The 25,414-nt window shown below is 34.8% G+C and overlaps 2 protein-coding genes across 5 annotated transcripts in view; one reads left to right on the forward strand and one right to left on the reverse strand.

The window, feature by feature from the left end:
* Window positions 1-1,641: 1,641 nt before the first annotated feature.
* Window positions 1,642-13,367, forward strand: LOC105327751 (protein cramped-like). Its single transcript, XM_011428369.4, has 20 exons — window positions 1,642-1,855; window positions 2,148-2,386; window positions 2,553-2,656; window positions 3,205-3,358; window positions 4,214-4,285; window positions 4,393-4,441; window positions 4,661-4,696; window positions 4,817-4,866; window positions 5,029-5,225; window positions 5,449-5,596; window positions 5,798-6,423; window positions 6,570-6,734; window positions 6,970-7,095; window positions 7,552-7,750; window positions 8,123-8,199; window positions 8,426-8,585; window positions 9,388-9,456; window positions 11,811-11,923; window positions 12,196-12,348; window positions 12,615-13,367. Exons 1-20 carry the CDS (start codon window positions 1,788-1,790, stop codon window positions 12,744-12,746), a joined length of 2,937 nt encoding a protein of 978 aa, XP_011426671.3. The 5' UTR covers window positions 1,642-1,787; the 3' UTR covers window positions 12,747-13,367.
* A 5,867-nt stretch (window positions 13,368-19,234) lies between these two features.
* LOC105327750 (formin-J) overlaps window positions 19,235-25,414 on the reverse strand; it is a 52,462-nt gene continuing 46,282 nt past the window's right edge. For all 4 annotated transcript variants that reach the window (XM_066074978.1, XM_034444829.2, XM_034444827.2 and 1 more), the window contains 6 exons: window positions 24,948-25,058; window positions 24,726-24,796; window positions 24,505-24,625; window positions 24,224-24,388; window positions 24,035-24,119; window positions 19,235-23,928 (listed from right to left, as the gene is read on the reverse strand). In XM_066074978.1, the coding sequence (XP_065931050.1) occupies window positions 19,895-23,928; window positions 24,035-24,119; window positions 24,224-24,388; window positions 24,505-24,625; window positions 24,726-24,796; window positions 24,948-25,058 (4,587 nt within the window). In that variant the 3' untranslated portion in view covers window positions 19,235-19,894. The remainder of the gene's footprint in view (window positions 23,929-24,034; window positions 24,120-24,223; window positions 24,389-24,504; window positions 24,626-24,725; window positions 24,797-24,947; window positions 25,059-25,414) is intronic.

Raw genomic sequence — 25,414 nt, forward strand, 5'->3', positions numbered from 1 at the left:
ACACGAGGATTTGTTTACATTTTCAAAGACTTTCTAATCTATTAGTTTCTTGGCTAAAAAGAAAGATAAAAGATACATTTAATAAGGAAAATACCGTTGTCAATGTTATTATTTTAAAAAAAACATTTGTATATGCTATTTTTCAAAATATATCTCAGAGTTTTGGAGTTTTGAATATCCATTTCAAACAAAAAATTATAAATAAAAAGACGTGTTTTTTTTCAATATGATTTAACATTAAGGTTTCTAACTGTAATATCTTAACATCAAATTGGTTAAGTACACACTGAAACTGCATATTTATATTGCAATTAAAGTATATATCATTAATGCGTCATAATTATATGTAATTTGCTTTTTGCGACACCAAAACAAATATTTGATTAATCTATATATATCATATTATGAACATTTTCTAAAAATTCTCAATAGAAACAATGTCCCATGTTTACTGGGCCACACTGGCATGTGACATTGTTGGACAAGCTGCGTACGGTACCGAACAAAATCTAAGTTTCGACTGATGCCGAATTATCATGACATTTACAATTAAACATGCGCGGTCCTATTACTAGCCGATTCCAACAAAACTTGGCATAAGGTACCTCAATGGGTTAATTAAAGGCTTTCAAGTTGACTGAAATGATAGCCCGCTAGCTTTCATTCTAAAATAAATCGTTATTGCATTGACTTCAAAAGTACTGCCGGAATTAATTTATCTACTATATATCTCTGCTTTGATGATTTAACTTGCGTATATATGCCAACATGAGCGCACAATTTTACAAAAGCTTAATGTTTTGTAAAGAATTTCTTAATAGTGGATCCATATATCAGTCAATTACCGAATATGAATGAAAAGAATCAATACCAAATCGTTTTATCATAGTGCAGCACACAACAGATAAAATATATTAAATCTAATTAGAAATCACATCAAAAAAGTAACAGCGTGTTGTGCAAAGCATTGTGTCGAATTATATTTCACTTATATTTAAATTCTATCAAAAATAAAATTTCTTTAAAAATGTCAAACCCTTTTTATCTTGGGTTGACTTAAAATTACTGCTTAAAACGATGATATAATTAAAGGAATCAATTTATATGAAAACCAATGAAGAATTAAACTTTTTAAAAACTAAATTGAATTGTTGAATTGTTTCATTTAATTAACATTTTTTGGAAGTTTTTATTCGGTTAAAAAGTTAAAATTTATGCTAGTAAAAATTAAGTCGTATATATAATGGCATACATATATATATAATATTTGAAATGCTGTATTTCTAGCTTATTTTGGCAGATTATTCTCGTAGGAAAATCTTGTGCAGTAATAATTCTGTATATTTTTGATAAATGATGAACAATGAAACAACATATTTTTTTAAAAATTTAAGCATTTTCCCAAAACTTATGTTGAATAGTTATTTATTATATTATGCTTGATTTTACTGGATCGTGTAAAGTCACATGACTTGAACAATTTCGTCCTGTTAATTTCTTGAATAAGATAATAGATTTATTTTTTTAAAAGATTGAATAGATAAAAAAATATCATAATATTGTATGATCAATTCTAATTAAAATATTACAACCCAAGTTATTCCTTTGGGCTACAAATAGATTTAGGATTTTGGAATAGAAAGAAAGAAGAGCGCCCAGCGGCTGACGTGCAGCTTGATTTGTTTGTGTATGGAACGCAAGATCGCTTAGCGGAAAGAAGTTTGCTACGGAGGGGACATTTTGGGGAAGATTTACCGATTAATGATGTAAACATTGTTTGCACATCTATGCCTCTTAAAAGAAGAAGAAATTCTGGACATGGTGATGGAAATGATCGAGAAATCAAGAGTAATAGGTAAGAGAAATCAGACAAAACAGAAAAGTTTAACCGCCATTTTGTATATTTTTTCAGCATAATGCAATGATAAAACGGCTTATTGTACGCATATACAATTGCAAAATATAGGAGGAAACGTCTGCTCAAATGTTAGAATTGCAAAGATATAATAAAACCATTTAATAAGTACTGGTGTGCGATTAAAATAAAGATATTAATTGGGAATTTGTATCGATAAGCGTCAGCCATCTTGAATTTGTTTTTGATTTTTCTGCTTTTTTCTCACATCAGTATTTTTTTCTTTTTGTAGTATTGGTGTTGATAGCACCGGAATAGCAAACGATAAAACGTCCAAATCATGTGTTAGGAAGGAGGACACAGTCGCCCAACAAGAAAAGGCATCGAAGTCGGCGAACGTCAAATCGACCCCATCAACGAGTAGCAACCGAAACAACGGGGAAGCTCGCGTCGGCGCTTTCACCCGATCAAGGATCGTGAAGAAACCCCGAAGAGACTTCAGCCCTCCCGAGTCCCCGGTGAAAAAACAAAGTCAGTGTAGAACAAAAAATTTTATTTATTTGAATTTGTTTCACATTACTTGTAAATCAGTAATGAATAACAAAACTGTTTTCTTGCTTTATAAAACAATGCATGTATGATGTAGTTTAACAATAACTTATTAGCTTAAATGTGTTTAATGTTGTTGTTTATACAGCGCCAAAGGAAACTAAGATCAGTACACCTGAAACAAAAACAAAGAGACAGTGGGAACTTTGGAGCTCGGACGATAAGGATGCATTCTTTGAGGCGTTGTTTGAGGTTTGCATTCCAAAATCCTAACATCATACTATAATGATATGCTTTATTGGAGGGCATTTTTAAACAATATGGCACTGTGTCTGGCACTGACTAGGAAACATCATGAAATTGTTATATCAATATTTTGCCAAGAAGACGCAAGAATATTGACTGTACTTTGTCCCATGTAATCAAGTACTTCTCACAAATCTTGACCTGGAAAAATTATTTTTGAAAGTCACAATGAAAACTGTTAATATGTAATTACTTACTTTTTATTTTAAAGACAAACAAAAAAAGATTCATTGCTCACAACATGGTAAAAACAAGTCAAGGAAATCTTCAAATATTTGTAATTGAATATTGTTTTTATCCAACGTTTGTGTTTTCTTACCATGGTTAATGAATGGAAAACACAATGAGATGAATAAAGACTTCATCCTATCACAACTTATTGAAGATCCTATAACTTTATAATCTGAATTACATGTTTGTTCTGTCTCTCTTAGTGAATATCGTTAAAATGTTTTCATGTTTATCATTATCAAAATGTCTTTCTCTTTAAAAAGCATGGAAAAGATTTTGATGCCATTCAGAACTGGATTGCCACCAAATGTAGGAGAAAAAATGTAAATCCGGGGCTCATTAAAAACAAGGACCAGGTGCGACATTTATACTATCGTACCTGGCATAAGATTTCAAAGTTCATCGATGTCGATACAGGTAAACACTTGCATCAAGGTACCTCAGTACATCAAAACATATTTTTTATGACACTACGTCACAAAATGGCAATTTAAGGTTATCTGATCTTCAGCATCATAGTATTATTTTTCTTCATCCAAAAATGTTATTCATCCTTCAAACTTTATAAATGAAATAAAATAAGAAGAAATTTTTTGATGGTATTCAGGCATTTTATGAAGTTATTACAATTTTGGCTTAGATGAATATAATGGAATAAATAGCATAAACAAGTTGAAATCAACTTAGAAAAAAAAGGTAGTACTGATGCATCGGTGACTTCCACCCCTCTATATCTAGGTAGTAGGTCTCCGTGGAGCCACTTAGCCAAGCAGTTCATTGATTGGTTTAGCGTAATATAAACATTATAAGACTAATTAAATTTGTCTTTTTAAAAGGCAGATTTATGGTAAGGATAAAAAAATTTCGATTATTTTAGAGTTATTGAACATTGCTGAGGATCAGAGATCGTTAATTGCTTTGTTAAAATGTTTTCACCTATTTGACTTACATGCTTCGTATGTGTCGTGCTATCTATGGTAAGTAATTTTAGGTGGATTTGAGAAACTTTCAAGTTGAAGTGAGCCACCTTAACTAGATTGTTGATAATTATATTGATAAAATTAACAACATAATCAAGATTTGACCCCAGAAATTGATTGTTTTCCTTTTTTAAAATATTTTATTCACCTTGTATCAGAAATAAGAAAACTTATAAAAAAAAAATGAATTTCAAAAATTATTGATACAAATTGTTGTTCTAGCTTACTATTGTAAAAATCATATATATCTTAAAGATAGATAAATATTGTAATTGTTGAAATATTCTTGTAGAGGTTAAAAAAGAAATCCAGGAATTATATGGTCTCATAAATTATGGAGTTCTGAGGAAGAAAATCAAAGGAGGTGAATACAGAGAAACAATTTATGATTGAAATTTGTTAAGGTTATCATGCTTTCTCAAATAGGCAGCAATATCCCTAGATTTTAATTCCATTGATTTTATATTCCAGTTCTAAATGAAAAAGTTGGAGCCAAGTTGAATGATCTTGTTTATACAGGGTATGTAAATACATGTATGTTGTATCGATAATAATTACATGGATATGTCGTAAAAATTCAATTGATACAAACATTAGTATTTTCTATCAAGTATTTCTTCACAATGATTTTTTTAAATGGAAAACAATATTTTATCTGAAGGAAAACAGTAAAAGTATATAAAAAAGTGTTATGACATTTATGAAAATGTATAAAATAGTTTTTTTTTTAATATCTTAGATGTACAGCTGTAAAAGTCAGAGGAAAGAATGTACGGTAAGGACAAAATCTTGTCTTTTTAAAAGTTTAGAAAGAAGTGATATATGAATATTATGGGAAGGAAAATAAAACGAGTGAGAAGTTTTCAATTATTTGGTTTTTTTTTTATCTCTTCAGGATAAAAACTCCGATGTGCAATGCTTTGAAGAAACTGAACAATATCGATGGTAAGTTGACTTAATAGTCTGCCTTACACACATTTGTGATTTGAAAAGAATATCATTTTTGATACATGTATGATTTAATTTATCAAATTATCACACCTTTATATTAATAAATACATTAAATCATAATGAGTGTTCAATTATTACAAAAGAAATTTCTTCCAGACAATAAATCTGAGTCCTCAGAGAAAGTCCCGGACAAGATCTGTGTAGAGATGACCCCCAAGACTAACGCCGCTTGGTCCTTCGTCCAGGAGCTGGCCACGAATCCCCGGGTCAGGATGCTGCTGAAGGGGGACAGGAAGCTGTCCTCTGTGATGAACTACATGAGCAGCAAGTGGAAGCCACACAGAGTCAAACTTGTATCCTCTCTGTGTCACTGTCTTGTCATTGAAATTCTGACATGTGGTTGATATGAAATTTTAATTGGGATTATTTGGGGAGGGGGTATCAAAATTTGAGAGTTTGATTGTATTTGATGCGTGTTCTTGCATTGCAGAAATTCAAGGGGTAGAGCACCTTATTATCAAATATACACAATTTATAAAAAGTATAACAACAACCGTTTTCCTTGACTAGCTTCAGAAAGAGAGTTTGGATGGGGAGAATGACATGAACACTGTATTGATGGTGTATCCCCACCGTGACTGTGAGGTTACACCCGTGTCACTTCATTCAATCAAGGAGACTAAAGTCAACTTGGCATTCAATCACTACAAAGAGAATACCAAGAGTGAGTTCTTTGCCACACATTAGGCCATTGTTAAAAGAGCATTTTCTGACTTGATATTCCGTACATTTGACTAAATGGTTGGTTCTGGTACTGCTATAATCAACCAATCCTTTTTATGGGCCTTTAGCTTTGATTCAATTGTGTCAAAAGTTCTAACAAGTTTTAAATTTTTAATGTACATGTGTACTTTTATTCATCCAGACTTGGTGACCGTTTCAAAGGGTAAGAAGATGGAAGCTGTAGCTCCCACCTGTGATAGTTCTTCAGTTGACGCTGGAGAATCATTAGTTACTGGGACCTTTGACTCGCCAAAGTCAACCAAGAGTGGCAAAGACTCTACAAGTAAAACTGACAGTGGCTCCTCGTATAGTGTAGATGTGGGTGCTATTGTAGATGGGGACAATGCCATGTTCCCTGACACACTTTTATCACTTACCCAGAAGAAAGACAATGGTTTGAACAAAGAGGGAATTAGTAACACAATAGAACTCTCTTCTGTGGAAGATACAGATGGTTGTGTTCCCATGGAAATGGAAGTCTTGCAGGATAAAGTGATTGGTTGTGATAGTGATAAGAAAGCTGACCCCACAGCAGAAGAACTAGCAGCCATAGAATCTCGTCGATTAAAAGAGGCCCTAGAAGGGGGTTTAAGTGTGGACAAAGCAGATATGACTTTAGCAGAACTATACCTAATGTTTGGCAAGGAGGGCAAGCTTCGAATGGAGTATGAGTGGTGTAAAGAAGAAGTAATTCCTGAACATTTGTGTAATATGTTGAGAAGACTGGTCAATTTAGCTACCATTCAATTCACAGACATTAATACTAAGGTTTGTTCTTGTGCTCACATTGCTTTGGTTAGTGAATCAAGAAAATTACATATAATATGTGTCCTGGTTGTTCAAGAATGCATTCTGCTGAATGGCCAAGTTGAGAGATTAGTATGGTGTGTAATAATTTTATTTCTTCATTCCAGAGTCCCAATACTTCTAATTCACCATGTCATGCATGTGGAATGGTGAAAAGTAAATCTCGAGTGAGCAACTCTCGTGGTCAGAAAAGCAGATGTCCTTTGACCTCCAAGTATGGAGAAGGTTATTCTGATGCAAGCACTCAGACCACTGCCAACAAAAAGGTTGATGTAAGTATAGATAAGAATTCTGATACAGAGGGCTTGACTCGGGATATGAATGTGTTTAAATGGTATTTTGGTTATTCTAACATGTATTATAATTGAAACTTGACATTTTAATGATGCCACACTACTGATATACAAAGGGAAATACTCACCACATTATAATTAAATGTATATATATCTGAAAAAAAATTGCTGTAATATCTTATCTTTAAAACGTATGTCATGTTTTACTATGTAGAACTCGGTTCCAAAGGAGGCAGTATTCCGTGTCCCAGTGTGTAGCCCCGCATTCTTACAAAGAAATCTCAGTGGTACAGTGACCAGTAAACCCAGCCAGGTCACTGCAAACACACATTTCTTGCCTGTAAGTATCTACTGTAAAACACGCTTATAACGAAGTCCCAGGGATGGCCAATTTAACTTCGTTATAAGCGTAATACGTTATATCCGTCAAGTTTACAACATGAAATCGAGACTTGGGGAATAAAATTCACTTCGCTGTAAGCGTCAATTCATTATAAGCGTGTTCGCAATAACCGTGTTTTACTGTACATGTATACTCTGTTTAATGTTTATGTTTAAGATCAAGGGGAAATTGATGATAATGCATTATTATAAAGCATGACTGAAGTTCTAGATAAAGACTTTAATCTCTGTATGCTAACTTATGTAGAAGCTAAGTGCTGCATATTCATATATGTGCATGAAAGGTATATGGTCAGTATTTTTCAGGTTCATGACTTGACAAACTAATTCACTGGTAGGCATCAGAAAAAAGTTTTTGGGAAAAAATTGATTATTCTTAAATTTTTGTTTTTAGCCACAAAGGGGAATGAAAAAGATTCGAACAAATCGGAAGCAGTTGTCGATACAGCGTAATATTTTACCCAAACAGCCGATGATGACAGTTCTTCGCCCCTCTGGTCAGCAGCCTCTCTCCATTCCTGTGTGTCCGCAGATGGGCCTGGTCAGTGTCCCAAATAATGTGCGACTACAACCAAAAACCATCACCACAACAGGTCAGCACTCTACCCAGTCATTATCTTGAATACTGTATATTCCTAATTAAACGCGAGGAATTAATATCCGCGTAAAATCGAGAGAAGCACACCTTGCAGAATTTAAAATCTTGCTTTATTTTCAGACATGTGTAAATTAAATGAAACTATGCTAACAATTCGGTGTTCGCAATTTTATATTCTCGTAATTTGATAAAAACTAGTTGAATTGTGGAATTAAGTACTCGCGTAAAATAAGGAATCTACAGTATTCAATGATGAAATCTATTGTTTTTATAAATATTTTGTATTCAATGAATTGAAATGTTGGCTGTAAAGTTATATAGATATTATTATACCTTGAAATATCTTATATAACCTGTTTTCTTTTAGGTACACCTGGTGGAACTCCGGTGCAGCTTAATGTTCAACCACAGTCACCGGGGAACAACAACAATAATATTGCCCATGTAAGTCCTAGGAGTTCACAGAAGCCTTGTTCTCAGAAATAATTTGTTTTCTTTGCTTGAAATGCATCATTTGAAGGCAAAAAGAGAATTTTGAAAGCTAAAACAGAGATAATTGCTGATATACATTTTCAGTTTTTCATATCTGGTTCCTGAGTTCTGTGCCCACTAGTGCTACAAATTCTGTTTTCAATTAGCATGCTGTTATAACGCTATTGTACTGTTACAGTTACTAAGAGGAATTGACATTGACCTTTCCCAGAGTTCAGCAGCAGCATCATCATCAGAAAATATTACTCAAAAGGATGTAACAATTTCCCGCAATACTCTCTCTCCGCCTAATATTTCAACACTGTTGGATATGTCACTCTCAAACCTACCCACTGGAAGTATGTATATTTCAAAAGATTTATTGTATACATGATAATCACAAACTTAATAGGTTGGAATACTATTAATTTTATTATCATATTTTTTCTTAGTTTTTTTTTTAAAAATCAATTATAATGGTTTTAATTTTATGCAAACTATGTATATCTGAACACATTTAAAAAAAAATTGATTGATAAAATTTTGAGGAAATAATCCAAATAACAGTATTTTGGGGATTTTAGGTCGATCCCATTTATAGGGTGATAGAGCCCATTTTTAGAAAAGTATAAATAGAGTGACTTCTAAGAATTAATAAAGAAATTTACTGCTAGTTTGAATGAATACAAATAACAGTGGTTTAAATAACGTTATCATAGTAGCTTTTTATCTGAATGGTTTACAGTTTTAAACAAAAGGTAAATGAAATGCATTTCTGAAATTTACACATCGTAATAAAATTTCTGAATATTTGCACCATAATTTCAACCCTCCTTTATCCAGTACGGATTGTTTCATTGATAATTAACTTAGATTGTTTATTTATGATCAAGTTCACTTCCCTGCCATGTGTTCAAACTGGTGTCATCTGGGGAATAGTAACATAGTGTGGAAAAGTTGGTAGAGTCTGAAGTAACCTATTAATAAGTATTAATTAGCTCACCGGAGATTTCATTTCACCCACTAATGTTTCCAGCCTTAGATATTGTAAATTATGTCAACATCTTTGGTCAGTTCAGATGTTACTCATATATCATACTACATGGCTTAAACTATGTGTACATAATCTTGATGATCATGACATTGTGTATTTGTTTTTAGGTGCTGAAAATAGTGATAAACTGATAGACCTAGCAATTGGCAACTCCAGTTCAAATACAACATTTTCAAGTAAGTTAAAGTTTTTTAAAGGTGGCATAATCACAATTTTTTTCATTTTTTCACTATTATAAACAAAGCTACAGTTAGGCATTTCTTAAAGTGAACCAAAATTTGAGTGTCATTTGATGAATTATAAGCAAGATACAGAGCCAATAATTCTTTGTTATCTTAATGAAGGTCAGGTCATGTTTTTGTTGACATTTTGAATGATGAAAAGAAAATTCCAGGTTTTAATAGACCTAAATGAATATGACTAATGCTAGGAATTGTTATTTTATTTTAAAACAAATTAGCTGATAAAAAAATCACCTTAAAAAAGAACTTTAACAAATATATATTAGACCAATGTAAACAAACACATGCCATAAGCCTTGTTTACATAACAAAGAATTGTGAGCTCTGTATCTTGCTTATACAGTAAAATGCTTATAACAAAGTGTTAGGGACGTGCGATTTTACTTTGTTATAAGCATGATTTGTTATATCCGTCAAGTTTACATGAAAGAAAGTCGCGGTGAATTAAAGTCACTTTGCTGTAAGCGTCATCTCATTGTAAGTGTGTTCGCTATAACAGTGTTTAACTGTAACTACTCTAATTTAATTTCCAACATAAAAATAGAAAAACAATCTTGACTGAAATCGTTACTTTTCCCCTTTAAACGTGTAGTTTTTGTACCTGTTTAATGCTTGCAGAGTAAAAATTGTATGCAGAAATTTTTGATTTGTTTATTATTGATTGTTCAGCATTTCAACAAAATGCATTATATTTTATCTTTGTATGATAAGCCTTGCTAATATACTAGTAACCAGAAACAGGTTTCAGCCTAAAGTACTTCAAAATGCAGATTTATCATGAACAATTAGTACATACATTATGATTAAAGTTATCATTTATTCATTAGTTCAGAAATACTTAGTTTTGGGGATTTTTTAACTTCCACTTGAGAATGTTCCTTTTTAAAAGAAAAAAGCAATTTTGAATTAAAGAAAGATCAATATATTTTGTATCAACATAACAAAACACAGTACATTATCATTTAAAATGACTTTACCTATGTTTATCTACCTGTCAGGCATGGGCACGATTACTCAAAAATGTAATCAATTAATAATCGATTACTTAGGGGAATTTTGTGTAATCGATTATTAATCGATTACACTTATTTTTGTCCAGTAATCGATTGTAATCGATTACTTTATAACATGTAATCGATTATTAATCGAATACTTTAGAAAAAATTTCATTAAAATGTGCATGGTACATATCATATAAAAACTATTCAAGTTAATTTGATTTTAGAGTTAAGGGGGTATTTTCATTATGAATCATATGAAAATTTGAGACTTCATATTTCAATCTTCATAAAATAACATTTTATAATTTCTACTGCTTATTCAAATGTCAAATTATAAGCAATTATATAAAGCTCTGTCATACAAACAAGTTTTTTTTTCTTGGGGGTTAACGAGTTTAGATGAAATCTTGACCTTGCACCTTTAGCCATCATAATTATTCGATTTTTATTGGTAATACGAGAATTCAATTTGATTGAAATTTTATAATTTTTAAAAATATCATCGGAAATATGTAAAGAACTTTTAGGCAGCCTTGCTTCATGATTTGAATGAATTGTGTTTGGAGCTTGTAATTGTTTTGATTTTTAAAATAGATCCTTAATGGGGCTATTTTAATTGTTACATGTATCTAAACATGATTAGGGTGGTCACACCTCATTAACTGCTTTGTGGATTCCTTACCTGACAAGGACAAACACACTTAGTGACACTTACACACCATTTTGTATCTTTCTCTGGCAAAATAGACACAAAATATAACTCTCTCTCTCTCTCTCTCTCTCTCTCTCTTTCTCTCTCTCTCTGATAATTGTCAGTAGCTTAGTTGTTTTTCAGAGCCACACTATGTTAAAAAATTCTGCAAAGAAGTGTGAAACACAGAGTAAACTGATTATCTGATTATGTAGTCAATGACATGTCAACGAATATTTATATTTTAAGTGAAAGTGGAAAATTATAAAAATTAATATAAACAATTTTATTCAATGAATTGTATTATAAACACTTGAAGAGTATTTTTTCATACAATAAGTGCTTCACAATATGTTTATGTAAAGAGTAATCGAAAGTAATCGAAAAAGTAATTATAATTACACTGACCTTTTTAGCTGTAATCGATTAAATTACGATTACAAGTAATCGAAAATATCTTCGATTACAGATTACTGTCGATTACTTGAAAAAGAGTAATCATTACAATCGATTACGATTACTCGATTACGATTACCCCATGCCTGCTACCTGTCATTATAGCTTAGATATTAAACAGTATATTTTTTACTTACCAGCACTATTAGAGTCGCAGAACCGTGATGTTTTAAATACCCCCAAAAAGAATCCCTCCAAATACTCATCACCTCCTGGCAGCCCCACCCGCAACCCATGGCTAAACTCAGGGGAGGTAAGTGTGTCAAATGAGTCTGATATGGAATATTAATAATTTTTCCTATAAGCACACACATTATACACATTTCATCCATGTATGATTCAAAACTTACTCTTTAGTAAATGTATTCAATCTGTGTATGCTATTGTTTGATGGGAATTTTTTTAGAGTGAAAGTGTCTACTTTCTGATTCGTTTATCCAAATTGTCTTAGATTTGTTGAGTATTCATTCTGTTAAATTAATGGGTATGACTAAAGATGTTAAGATGTGTGGCGTTGTTTTGTAGGATGGAGGAGACCTGACTTTTATGAATCTTTTAACTGACTCCCCCCTGAAGCCTCCCCACACATACCATGTGTCCACAGCCCCTAACCCAGCCATACAAACCACACCTTTGTTTAGTGAAAGTTCACGAGACTCCATAATGGGACGTTTAGACGTAAGTACCGGTAACAAATCTTGATGAAATTAAAACATGAAATAACGGCATTTCATCACTTAAAGATGCAACTGATATTTATTTTTTTAACTTTGAAAGATTAAGAATGTTATGTATTAAACAATTTTAATGCTCAATGAAAATCATGCAACTTAATTGTTATCATGAAAGAAAATTTGACATGGTTTTTGTTTAATTTTAGAAGAATAATGTAATTTGATATTTTTTAAAATTATTTTTTAATATGTTCCTTATTTGTTTTCCAGGTGGACGGAACCATACAGAGTGTGTTGTATGATAACAGTATTGATTATGCAGTGAAATTCCAGGATCTTGCAGCTCACATCAGTGGAAATTCGGATTCTTCTCTTCTACGGAAAACAGATTCCAGTGGTTGAGACATCCCATGATGCCACTTTATGTCACATCATTGTTTAACTCTATGTACAAGTCTAATGATTTGCCTTTTCTGGACTCTCTTCATCTTCTGTCATCTCTCTTTAAATTTGACAATGAGGACAACCCTATGTTTTATATTGAAACATGTAGATGCATTGAGTAGCCATACTGGCCTCAGGATGTACATTTTCATGAGTGCAGAACATTTTTAATTCACAAAATTTTGCATGTTTAGGGAATTGAAGAAAAAAATATATAAATACATGTTGCATTTACTTTAAACACAACTTAAAGAAGCCAATTTCCATGGAAACTCGTGCCTGCCAACAGAGAATACCATTATCGACAGATGGAACAGACAGATGTGTCAAAAACTTATGCAGATAATTTGGATGCAATTTGTATTTTATTCATGTGTTTTCCTCCTGAGAAATCCCATTTGGATGGAAAAAACAGACGGCCACAAGACAAGTTGTTATTTATTTACTGGAAGCATTTCTCCAATTAGAGAGGCCTATGTGTTACTGCCTTCTTAGCTTGTTATTATTTGTTATGAATTTGTAGCAGCAATCTTCTTTTATTACTGTGATTAAAAAATATTAATTGCTGGATTTATCCTATTTGATGGTTTAGTTCTTCATTACGGGGATTGTTGGTATTGAAAACCAGAAGGAATTTTACCTTTGTATTTTGTTTTAATATGGGCAATATTATTAACAATTTTTTGAACAGAACTTTGTCAATTTTACATATTATTTGGGGAGAAGATAGATACAGTGTGGTTAACTGGAGCTTCAGTGTTAAATGAATTTTATGGTATTGCTTTTCAGTGTTTTGCACATTGACACTGTGCTATTAGGAAATAATGAAAAAGAATAACGCAGTAGATGATTTATTTGATTTCGGTAAATGGATTTTTGTTTCCCTTTAATGGGTTTATATCAGCAGTCATTTTATAAGGGTTGATTCTGTCAGAGTTAGCTTTCTTTGTTTGACACGATACTGCTTAATGTGATCAATCATTTCTCGCACAAGAAGACTTATTGTAAGATATTGCAAGCACCTGTTTTACTGTCCTAGATATAAGTAATCTACACGTACCTAAAATTCTTTGGAATCAATTAAGCTTTTTACCGGCACAAAGAGCATTTTATACTTCACGACGTAGTGTAATTAAGACTAAGATGTGTTACAGGACTATCTTTGTTGACAGATTTAATGCTGTGTCACTGAATTTTCTGAAGATGAGGAACCAGGTGCGTGCGCACTGATTTATACTCCATCATGAGCATCTCAAGGTGGTTAAATTTATAAGGTCGATATCTGTAAATGGAGGTCTTTGATGCCGAGAGACGCAATTAACATTTTTTGCATTTTTCAAATCTCTCTCTCTCTCTCTCTCTGCCCCCCCCCCCCTTTGCCCTTCTCTCTGTGGAAAAACCAACCAAAGCTGCGTATACAATCAATTACATGTACATAAATTACTATTGATCGATCTCCCATCACGTGCAAATATATAAAGAAGGAAGTACGCCCTATTACTACAAAACAAAAACAACAAAAAGTGGTGTGAATCTCCTGACACTGGGCCAGTTAACCACAGTCACATGTAAGACGTTAGTTCCCAGCGCTTAATTCTCACCCCATGTCTAATTGCAGACCATACCAATACGGTGGTCCATGGTACACATTTCTTACCATTGTGTGTCCCTTCCAAACAAGATTGTAAACGCTGGATTTATCTCCACGGTTAAACCCCTTTCTATCCTTTGTACACATACCATGTTTTTTGTCTGCACAGTCTGGGTGTTCTGCTTTACTTTCAGTATGGCGCTGCGACCAATATACAAATAGTTAGTATTTAGCCTTATATTGCCCGGCGATGGGTAAACAGTCTTGCTCAAACATCTAAAAAGTAACGAAAAGGGGCGTTCACTGAACATGGTTTGTTTGTGAATTTATTTTAGGGATTTCTGTAAATACAGCAAAAGCGTCTGATCGAGAGATCGCTTTTTGTTCACAGAAAGTGATGTTAGTCCACTTATAATAGATCTGTATATACAGAAGCTATTAGAAGTTTTGTGATAAAGTACAATTATACTACAGGGTAAACTTTTATTATAAGGACTCAAACAAATCTGGGGTCTGTTTCGAATATACCCTAATCTAGGGTGTACGTAGTGCAACAAGGAACACTTTTTTTTTTACACACAATGAAACCGTTCCTAAACGTAACATCGCTTAGGTAGCGTATGGAGACCAAAAAAAAAATATACACAGAACCAAATATGTCAACTGTTTCTAGTTTCGTGCAAGACGCAGTATAATGATAGAGGGAACATGGCTCAGACTGACCAGCTCTTTATGCTGATAATGATGGCGTCATTTCAAATATGTACAGTTCCTGGCTCCGATTTCACAAAAAAAAGTAAGTCTGAGTTTTTTCTCAAAGATATGATTTTTTTTTTTGTGAAATCGGAGTCCTTCTTTAATATTGTGTACGTCGAGTTTGTCTATTACGCTGTAAGAAGCCAATGTCGGAGCTGTCATGTTGTAAATTTTGAATTTACCAGGTGGCAGTAAATTTATACAAATTTACAACATGACAGAGCTTTAGCTTGCTCTCTTTAGAGCTATATATCTAGCTCCGCCGTAGGCCACTGTGTTGGTTGCTCTGAGAAGGTTGGGGAAACTTCATCTATGTGATCCCCTCATCTTGGTTACTCCTTTATTGCATGTATATGTGATGATGTGTTACTGATCCTTGCAAGGCATTGTTTTGAACCCGGCAACCGTATAGTCTATTTGGGGTGAATTTGGTTGCAGAGATAGAAAGAGGAATGGATTGGCGAGGGCGAGAGAAATTTTGAAAAGAACGAATGTCTTATGTTTCTCCGTGGGTTGGCATATACACCCCACTTTCAGATTGTGTCTTTTTAGGTTAAAAAAGGGAAGAAGAATTATTGTAGTCTTGTCACAGGATGTTGTTTAGGCTATGGATAGATCGATTAACAACTACAAAGGCATTTTTCGCTTATCTACAACATAAAAACTCAATTCTCAAACCTCCACACAATATATGTATGAATATTTATGAGCGGACCCCCGCGGGTTTTACGGCTCTTTTGCTATTCGGTGCAATACAGAACACGGAGGTCCAGGTAAAAAAATAAAGCCCCCTATATCGCCATCGATTCATCTCTAGTTCCAATATTTGTTTAAAAGAAGGTTAATGTCTGGTAAATTACCGTGAACTCTTTTTCTGTTTCAAAGAAGGGAGTTTCTAAGTATTGCGATATTTGACCCCAAATTATTAAAAACATTGTCCTTCTGATAATTTCCCAGTAGAGTATTTGACGGTGAGAAGACAACTTATTGAAAGCGAATCTCATTACAAACTGTGGAAATATTTACACACCTACAAGAGTAATAGAATTATATGTGTTTCTAGTTGGCTTTTCAGCTCGTTCTTTCATGTCCTTACCCCCTTATTCAGCCCTGTTCGTTGCCCCTTGGGTGGACTTTTGGACGAAAGGGACATGAACCCCTTATATTGTTTAAGATTATATTTCGCGCAATCTATCAAGATTGTGTACTTAAATAGAAATATACCCATCATCCAAAATATTAAAGAAATAAATAGTAAGGAACTTTAAAATCCATTCCTTTCCTAAAGTTCAGTCGTAAGCAACATTGTAGTCAATAATTGGTTAAAAAAATATTTGTTATGTGCAGAGCTTTGGCGACAACCGTTAAAAAGGATGAAAGGCTCTTAATGGGCAATGGTATTAATTCCTTTTTATTTGAAAATTAATTTGTTTTTGATGTGTCAATTTCAGTTATACACATTAAATTGCAATTAATGTAATACTGTGTGACACTGTATTAACAAGGTTTTAATACAGTTACTTACGCGCGGATTACTTTACAAAATGCCCATAAAAACTGCTCTGATCAAGTATGATAATGAATAAAAAGTGATTTGTGTATATTTATATTTCATAGAAATACAGGAAATTCACGACGACCATTATGTCGATTTAAATGCTCTGAAAGGAATCGGTGCATGGTTTGCAACGAAGATCTGAGGTAGTTAAGGAGGGGGGTAGTGTAAAATATATTTAAGGGGGACAATCAGCGGTTTGATAAATTGGATTTTTTGTATCCAATATTTTCAAATATAATGTTAACCTCGCCCATTTGTGAACTCCTAATTTCGTTTAAAACATGTCCAACTCACTCCTGCTTATCTAAATCTGTTCGATGCTTTAAACTTTACACCCACCAAAATAAACAAATTTTTCAGTTACATTTCAAAAAGTCCTTTAACCTGTTCAAAAGGTATACATGTTCTTTTTTATTTAAACACCCTACGGAATCTGTTTAAAAATATTTGGAATAAGTAAACCTGCTTGTGTGCTGAACACAAGAGCGTCATGTGTATACGAAGTTGTCAACCTCTAGATTATCGCAGATATGCTATATTTCATATCCTAAAATGATCAAGGGCGTTGGTTTATTAAAAAGAGTTAATAATAACATGATTTATTAAAAAGTCATTTATATGATGGAAAGGGTGTTTGATCGAGCAATTTGCTGTGATATTGAAAAAAAACTTCGAGTGTCTAGTAAACACATTGTTCGTAACCAATGCCATTTACCAATAGTCTACAAGGAATATTGATAAGCTTTGAAAACAGACATTTTGAGATAAATACAAATATATCTGACTGACGGTAGAGAGAGAGAGAGAGAGAGAGAGAGAGAGAGAGAGCGAGAGCGCTATAACATCTATTGAATGGAAATTATTGTAGTGATAATAAAAGTAATGTAATGAAACATCGTCTGCGTCATCAGGAAATGGCGAGCGTACATGGTAAGATGACCGAGGACAATATTATCACAATCCTCTATTGAACTCAAATTTAACGACTTAAAACTATATAGTGCAAGTGATTTTAAAAAAATAAGCCGATGCTTATCAGGGTATCGAAGTCAGTTTTATTTCCTATAAAACGTTTTAAGAAAATCCGGTACATCACTACCCACTAATGACTTCCCATTTATTGCCTTGATTTTATAGGTCAGTGTTAATAAAGATAAATCTCGTTTTCGTCTTCATTACCAAATTTAAAATTTAAGATTTTTTTTTATTTACTCCTATTGCCGTTAGGGTTAATGACCTAAATTATGCCGGTTTCCCCACAATTTTAAAGTACATAAGAGAAGATAAAACTACTGAGTTATAATATTAATACTGATAGATTACAAAGTGTTAAATGAATGTCAACAAACCCGCAATCCACTTTTAATAAAAGCCTGCATCGAACTTTCTTTCTTTAGGAAAGGCTGGGAGGGGTGTGATTAATTATTGTTCATATTTTCATGTCAATTTAAATTTTTCAAAGCATGAAATTAAAACCTAAACAATAAGATGTTTATACGTTGCATGAAGGTAGCGTGCATTGTAGAAAAGTACATAACCATTTATTAAGAAGAAGCCAATGACCATTACACATGTACAGGAGGCAAACGTTCTGTGATTTGTACCAGTTGTAATTCAGGTGTATTCAAACATATCCCGCCTGGCTACCAATCAAGATGGAATCTGGTGTAGACTTTTAGTCTATCAATTTGAGTTTTATGCAGTAACGTACTAAAAAATATTCAATGATCTCAGACTGTGAAACAATTCCGATTGAAAATGGTGTCCTTTTTATAAACAGTCTTAATTCATGTCAGTACTAGTTCTGAATCAATTTTTAAATTTAATTATCATATTCATGTGTGTGTTGAAAATCACTCGCTCAAAACCATTGAGATATCAATTAAATGGTATTATGACGGTATTTATGCACACAGTTTTTCTTCTTCAAAACTTGGTAAAGGAAGATCTATAAACAGGATATACATCTCTTTGTTCCTGACAAAAATTTCACTGAGTGAGGAAAGAAATCAAACTAACATCGTTTACATCTGCGATAAAAATTTAATGACCCGCTATTGAAGCAACGATGACTTGTCGAAATCAGAACCATAGGAGGCGCATTATCATGTGAAAGCCTTGAGTCATCTTCTCACACAAAAATAACCCTCCATTCAGCAGATGACTACGGTCCGGTTTTTGGCTTCCCATCAAACACAATGACACAAAAGTTTCTCTTCCTCATAAACAAACATGCATTTTTTGTCATGACCTTGGTAATCAGATTATAGAACCTTGACAGACGGCATCTTCTTTCTAACAGGTGCTATTGACACATTGAAAACGACACCTCAGTTCTATTTATTCTTCCGGTGTATACATACGAGCTTGATCTGGAGGAAGTTGTATGCAAATTTTTTTCTAAAGGCTCTCGAAGTGACATCTAAAGCATAATATTTCATGTTTATCAATTAATTATTTAACAAACAGATGTGTTTGGTTTTTCCAATTACTTGCATTTGATCAATCTCATCAATAAGGAAAGACGAGCAATTCATTCGATAATTTTTGTACAGGTTTAATTGATAATAACATTATGTAACAAAAAGGCAACAAATTATGATTGATGCATGTGTAGTATTTTTGACAAAATAGAGTTAATATAAGTATTACACGAATAACAAAAACATCCACTATTCTAGGATGAGATGAAAGTATAAGACGCATATGGATTGTCTATGGAAATGAGCAATCTGTGTAGTAATGGAAGCACATTGTACTAAGTTTTGTCGATGAAGTTGAACTTCACAAATGGAAATAAATATCATGGTAAATGCACTTTGAGACTCCTCAACATTTCTTCGCATGTTGAACTGAATAGCTGCTGTTGATCGTTACAGATGATCTACAGCATACTGGGAAAATAATTCTTTGTTTGTCAGTAGTTCTAGATATATTGTGTCGTAGCAACTAATTAAATATAATATCAACAGTTTATTGTATTGATATGTATTTCAAAACTGATTTTTGTAGCACTATCATTTATTCCGCTCCGGTCCAGCCAAAGTGTCTTCATATTTCCACCGGAAGAAAGACGATGCCCATGCGCTCTGGCCAGCGACTGTTTTGTGAACCCGTGGGCAGGTTCACGGCGAGTTTGGCACTTAACGGTCGTTAAGACAACCTATCACAGATTTTAAAGTCATGCCCAGTCTGTGGTTTTCACTTTTTTGTTGTCTTTTTATCAGGAGTTTTTTCGGTCGATTTTTTTGGCGATGTTTTGGTAACGAGGCGTTTGATTATTGACCCTTTGCTGTTTGTCGTGACCGATTCCTCGCTTGTTTGCTCCACAACGGTAGGAAGGCTACCTCGAGAATTCGGCGATTTGACGGTTGGTTCTGGTTTCACTTTGCTTCCTACAAGTCTACTTTTTAAAGTTTTTGGTTTGCTTTCTGCCTTTAAAGTTTCCTTTTCGGGAATGGGATCCTCGTGATACACTAGTTTATTTGCTGATCGTTGTGGTAGTCTTAGACTGCCGTGTCGCGTTAGAGGAGATGTGACTTTAGATTTAGTCGCACCAGCTGATTTGGTACTTTCCGTTTCAGGCGTAGATGGTTTTCTAGAAGTTGGGGTCTTAGGAGCAGCGGTACTTTTCGTAGATTTCGGTTTAGAATCCGTGCTCTTTTGAGTTGGTTTTAAAGATGTTACCACTGAAGCGGGCTTAATTGCTGGTTTATTTGCAGACGTAGTTCTCGGAGGCGCTACTGGTGGAGGCGTTTCGTTTTCTTTTCGGGCTTTGGACGAAGCTGTCGGAGACAAGTAAGTCGGCAATGGCGATTTCGTTGTTGTTTTCTGTGCGACTGTTGGCGAATCCCCAAGAGAAGGCCGTGAAGATCTTGGTAGACGCAATGACTGGGTTCTAGAAAATCCTTTTCCGGGTGAAGATGAGGCAGAGTGGCGTGTCGTCAACTTTGAGGCTGTTTTAGATGGGGAAGTATTATTTGCAGGAGTTGTCGGCCTTGAAGTTCCATGAGAAGCTGGCGTCGTCGGTCGAGATAGCGGATGTGGCGTTGTGGATCGTGAATTAGGTTGACTGACGTTGGAAGTTGACTTCCTCTTTGGAGTTGGTTTAGAATGAATTCCACTTTCAGAGACACCACTTACAGAGGACGCAATGCTTGTATTCGATTCGCTCGTCCTAGATTTATTAAGATTTGTTAAACTTTTTCGTGTTGTTTTGCTCCGATTTGAATCTGATCCAGCAGAACTCGGGCGATTTTTAGTGGAGCTGCTTGCGGTGCCTCGCATGTAACTAGGAAGGTTCCTCTTTTCTCTTGGAGAAATTTGTTGAGCATCTTCTGGAGTTGCTAAAGGTGCCATTTTTGTTGATGAACGAGGGCTTGAAGGCGATTTGCTCTTAACCGTGTTTTCAAGGTCTATATTCTCACTCCAGACGTCTTCTTTCGATGTACCGTGCCCACTATCTGGCGACAAAGTTGAATATTCTATAGAGGAGTCAAGTGACGACTCTTTGTTTAGGTTTGTTGTAGTAGCCACCACTGCTTCTGTCCATGATTCCGTTCTCTGTTTACGTGCATCAAGCTCCGATTGCTTCTGTACAGTTGGGTCTATAATTTCCTGTTTAGGTGGCACACTTATATCCTCATGCGACACGCTTTTTGCAGCCTTAAGGTTCAACAGTTTTCGTGGGAAGGTGGGAGTCAGTTCCGACTCGAGCGTACTACTTAAAGACGTTCTTTGAGACACAGTTCCAGACATGGTTTCAAATCCTTCGTCCCGAGCACTGTCACTACTGCTGGCATAACTACAGCGGGATCCAACATCGTATCGAATTGATGTAGAATCTCCACTACTCTCCGATTTGTGTACTACAGTTATGCCCGGGTGCGAACGGGGGCTACCATGAGTGTTGGTATCAAATGTGAAAGAATCGTTTGTTTTTGTAAATCTGGGTGAGATAGGATTTTCGTGATCAGAAAGATTGTCATATACACTTTTACGTTGTGTTGAGCGTCTCTGTTTCCATTTTGACATGATCGCCATTGGAGAATTGTCAAATTCATCCACCGGTACAGAAGGGTTTTGTTTATCTGATTGTGGTGCAGTCTCGGAACCGTCTTCCTCGAAAGCCATGGTTCGTTTTGAACGCTGTGGAGGAACTGGCGCATCTGCTGAATTGTCTATAGGCGTGTCTTGCAGCGAGGAGTTTCTGCGCTTCTGTTCTGGCGATGAAGCATCTGCTTCACTATAAGGTGTATCGCATCTGAGTGTCTCTGTTGACGTGCTTGTAGATTTGATCGATAGTCGACTAGAACTTTTGGGACTGTCACTTTTGGAGCTGGAAGGTCTTCTAGGAGATGATGTTCCGTCCGGAATGTTATCCGTTTCGCTATCACTGCTTGGAAAATACTTGGCTCCTCTTTTACTTTCTGAATCAAGTCGTCCAGCACTTCGTCTGAATTTCATCTTCTCACCGTTAACGATTTGCAGGTTAACAAGTGAAAATCCTCCCTTCTCACCCAATGCTTTACGAGCGACTGATTCATCATACGATTTCGATCGACTCATTCCATGTTCCTTTAAGGCTTCGTCAACGCTATCCTTTTGTACATCACTTTTCCAACGGCCGTCAGATGATCGATCTTTATCACCGAAACGCTTACTTCGAAATTTGCGATTAGCAGCCATTTTAGCAGCTTTGCTTAAGTTAGAGGACTCTCTCTTTGGTTTCTTTTCATGTTCGACTTTATTCTCCTCCGATACTTCATTCTGTTTTGATCGACGGGGAGGCAGTTCGGGAGGAGGTGTAGAATCACGGTTGGTATTTGTATGTTCTTGGGTTTGCGAGTTTTTAATATTATTCACTTCTGTTATTTTAGTGGAATGCAAAGCCTGTTTCACATCTTCTAATGACAAATTGGACCGCTGTTTACGAATCTTGCGTTTTGCTTTTAATGCTTCACTCTCTCCACCAGTATTTGATTCTTCCTGTTTACTCGTTGATGACACCTGTCTTTCCAGAGCAGTTTCATCAGTAGCCTTTTTATTATCTATTGTCTCTTTCTTTGTTTCTGAATCCTCTATAGCTTTCAGTACTTGGTCAATGTCTTTTCTGTCCAAGTCACTCATCCACCGACGATTTAACTGTGTTTTTACAGACACGGAAACTTTTTGGTCATCAGCAGTCTGAGGCGTGCCTTCGTTTTTGTTATTCTTTTCTGCTATTTCTAGGAGATGTTTAATTTCAGACGGATCCATGGTATTTCTCTTGCTCAGCCGCCGAGCCATCTGTGATCGCGTACGCTCTACAGCATTTTCTGATTCTTGAGTCACTTCTTGTTGCGATGCTTTTTCCAGCTCTTTTGTCGGGGTCTCAAGTCGCACCTTTTCGTCAATGATTGGAAGATTTCGATTCCCCTCTACTGGTGTGATGCCACTCCTCCAACGTGCTCGATGGTCTTCTGTATTGTCTTCTTTTGTTGTATTTAAAGAAAGATTTGCTGGTGTTTCCGGTGTAGGAGAAACAGAAGAATCCCGTTTTCCAAGCTTTCTTCTTAGTCTATCTACAATCTCGCTATCCTTTGACTCGCTGGAAGCTTTTGCTGAATTTCGAGTCGATCGATCATACATGCTTTTTGTCCTTCTGAACGGTGTATCACTCATGTCAAACTCATTTACCACAGATTTTTCAGCAGAAGGGGTTACAGCACGTTTAGTCTCATTGAGTGGTTTGGAAGTTTCAACGTTTGGAGAAGGTGCGCGTTCGCGTTGAAAAACATCCAAAAGATTTCTATTCTCTTTCCGTTCTTGACGCCGCCGACGCAAGGATCCATATCGCTCAAATTGAGGCTGGTCTGGTTTATCGTCGGGCTGTGTGAGGATGTTCATTAAAGACTCGTTTTTATTCACACCTTCAGATTTCTTGAAATCCGTTGCATCTTCGAGACTACTGCAAGTACTTTCTGAATCAGCAAAATCCTCCTCTTCTTGTTTCTTTTTGCTGCGCATGCTCCTTCTGCCATATCCGCCTCTAACAAAACCAGGCTTTGTGTCGGTAACATTGTCATTTCCATCAAGATTCACTTTCTTCACTTTTGTCACGGAAAAGTTACTGTCTCCATATTTTCGATTTGCAAATCCACTACGAACGTCTGCGAGAAGCATATCGACAATGGATCCATCATTGCTGCTGCCGTTGCCTTGGTTTTGTTGATCAGGGTTAGCACGCATCTCAGCTGTAATTCAAGACAGTATAGACTTTGAGTATAGCTATCGCCAATTGTAGCAAAACATAACAAATCAAAAAGACCATCCGGAGGATGGTAAAATATGGGTACATACCGGAATTCTTCCTGTTTCGTTCTTCTTGTTTTTGTTTTTCACGTTTAATTGCCTTTTCTTCATTTTTCTTTCTCTGTTTATTTTCCTGAATTAAAAAAATCAATATTTATATAACAGTTCTATAAATGTTGTAATCAAATATGCAGAATCTTATAAAATAAGTAACCAAGTTTTTCATATATTCAATACCTCCATAGCTTTCTTGAATCGTTCACAAAACGTTTGCATGGTTCTGAAAGCCTCTTCCAATTTGAAAGTTTTGACATCCTCGCAGAAGAAATCGGCCAGTTCGCACCGAAGGCCTTCAATGTCTTTCAAATCTTCTTGAAGGTCCTCAATTTCAGATTTCGCATCCTTATAAAAATAGATATCAAATGTGAAGTCATTATAAGAAAAAGCTTCTAGCAGTGTTTTGTTTGTTTATTTGCTTGTTTGTTTGTTTGTTTTCATTGAATTTAGTTGACTGTTACCTGCAAGAATTCGGCCATCTGGTCCCTGAATTCTTGATTCACGTTCGTCATTTGATCAGACAGATTCTTCAGTTTATTGGCGAGACTATTGATGTCAGTTGTCAAATTGTCCACGGAAGCTCTAAAAAGATTCAGAAAAATTCCAACATGTACATGTATTACCATTGAACAATTATGTATCGATCACGTTTTGATTGATTGGATTTAAGCAGTCTACTTACAAAGAGGCGTCTTTAAGGTACTTCATCTCATTTGCAAACTCTAAGCATTTGGGGTTCTTTTCCTCAGCTTGCTGTGAACAGAAGATTGATTTGTCTATAAACAGAATCTATTTATTCATATCGAAGTCTAAATATTCAAATACAAACATGATTTTGGAGGCGACAAAGATATTTTTTGGAAATCTTTAAACTACAATGAGCGCGGCGAAGTTTAGTATTTACCATCACAACATAATGCATGAGATTCATTCTTGGTTTGTTTGCCCGTGTGTCTGTCAGTTTAATCAGAGAGGAAAGTTTGAATCCGGCAGCATCGCCTATGCTGGAATTTGCCTGTAAAGTATATTCAAATGTAAAACATCAGAGGCGGCAAGAAAAAGTTGCAAAATGGTTTTCTTTAAGACATATTTAATTCCTCACGGCGTATTTGATTATTTTTTTTTTAAACTAAAACACAATTTCAAATAGATGTCATGCCAAAAGATATCAATGCTTGGTTTTTTAAAGATAATTTTCGTTGGAGATTTTCCTGCTAAGCTTAAACATTAAAAAATATATTGTTGAAAGGAATTAAAATAAGTAACTTCAAAAATGCACATTTCATTGTTAGAGGAAAAACAGAGTGAAAATTTTCCCAGCATTTATATCAAAGAATCACAAAACTTTGATTTTTATCAAAATAGGATTAA

Source organism: Magallana gigas, chromosome 2 (genome assembly GCF_963853765.1).
Source record: "Magallana gigas chromosome 2, xbMagGiga1.1, whole genome shotgun sequence".
Taxonomy (NCBI): domain Eukaryota; kingdom Metazoa; phylum Mollusca; class Bivalvia; order Ostreida; family Ostreidae; genus Magallana; species Magallana gigas.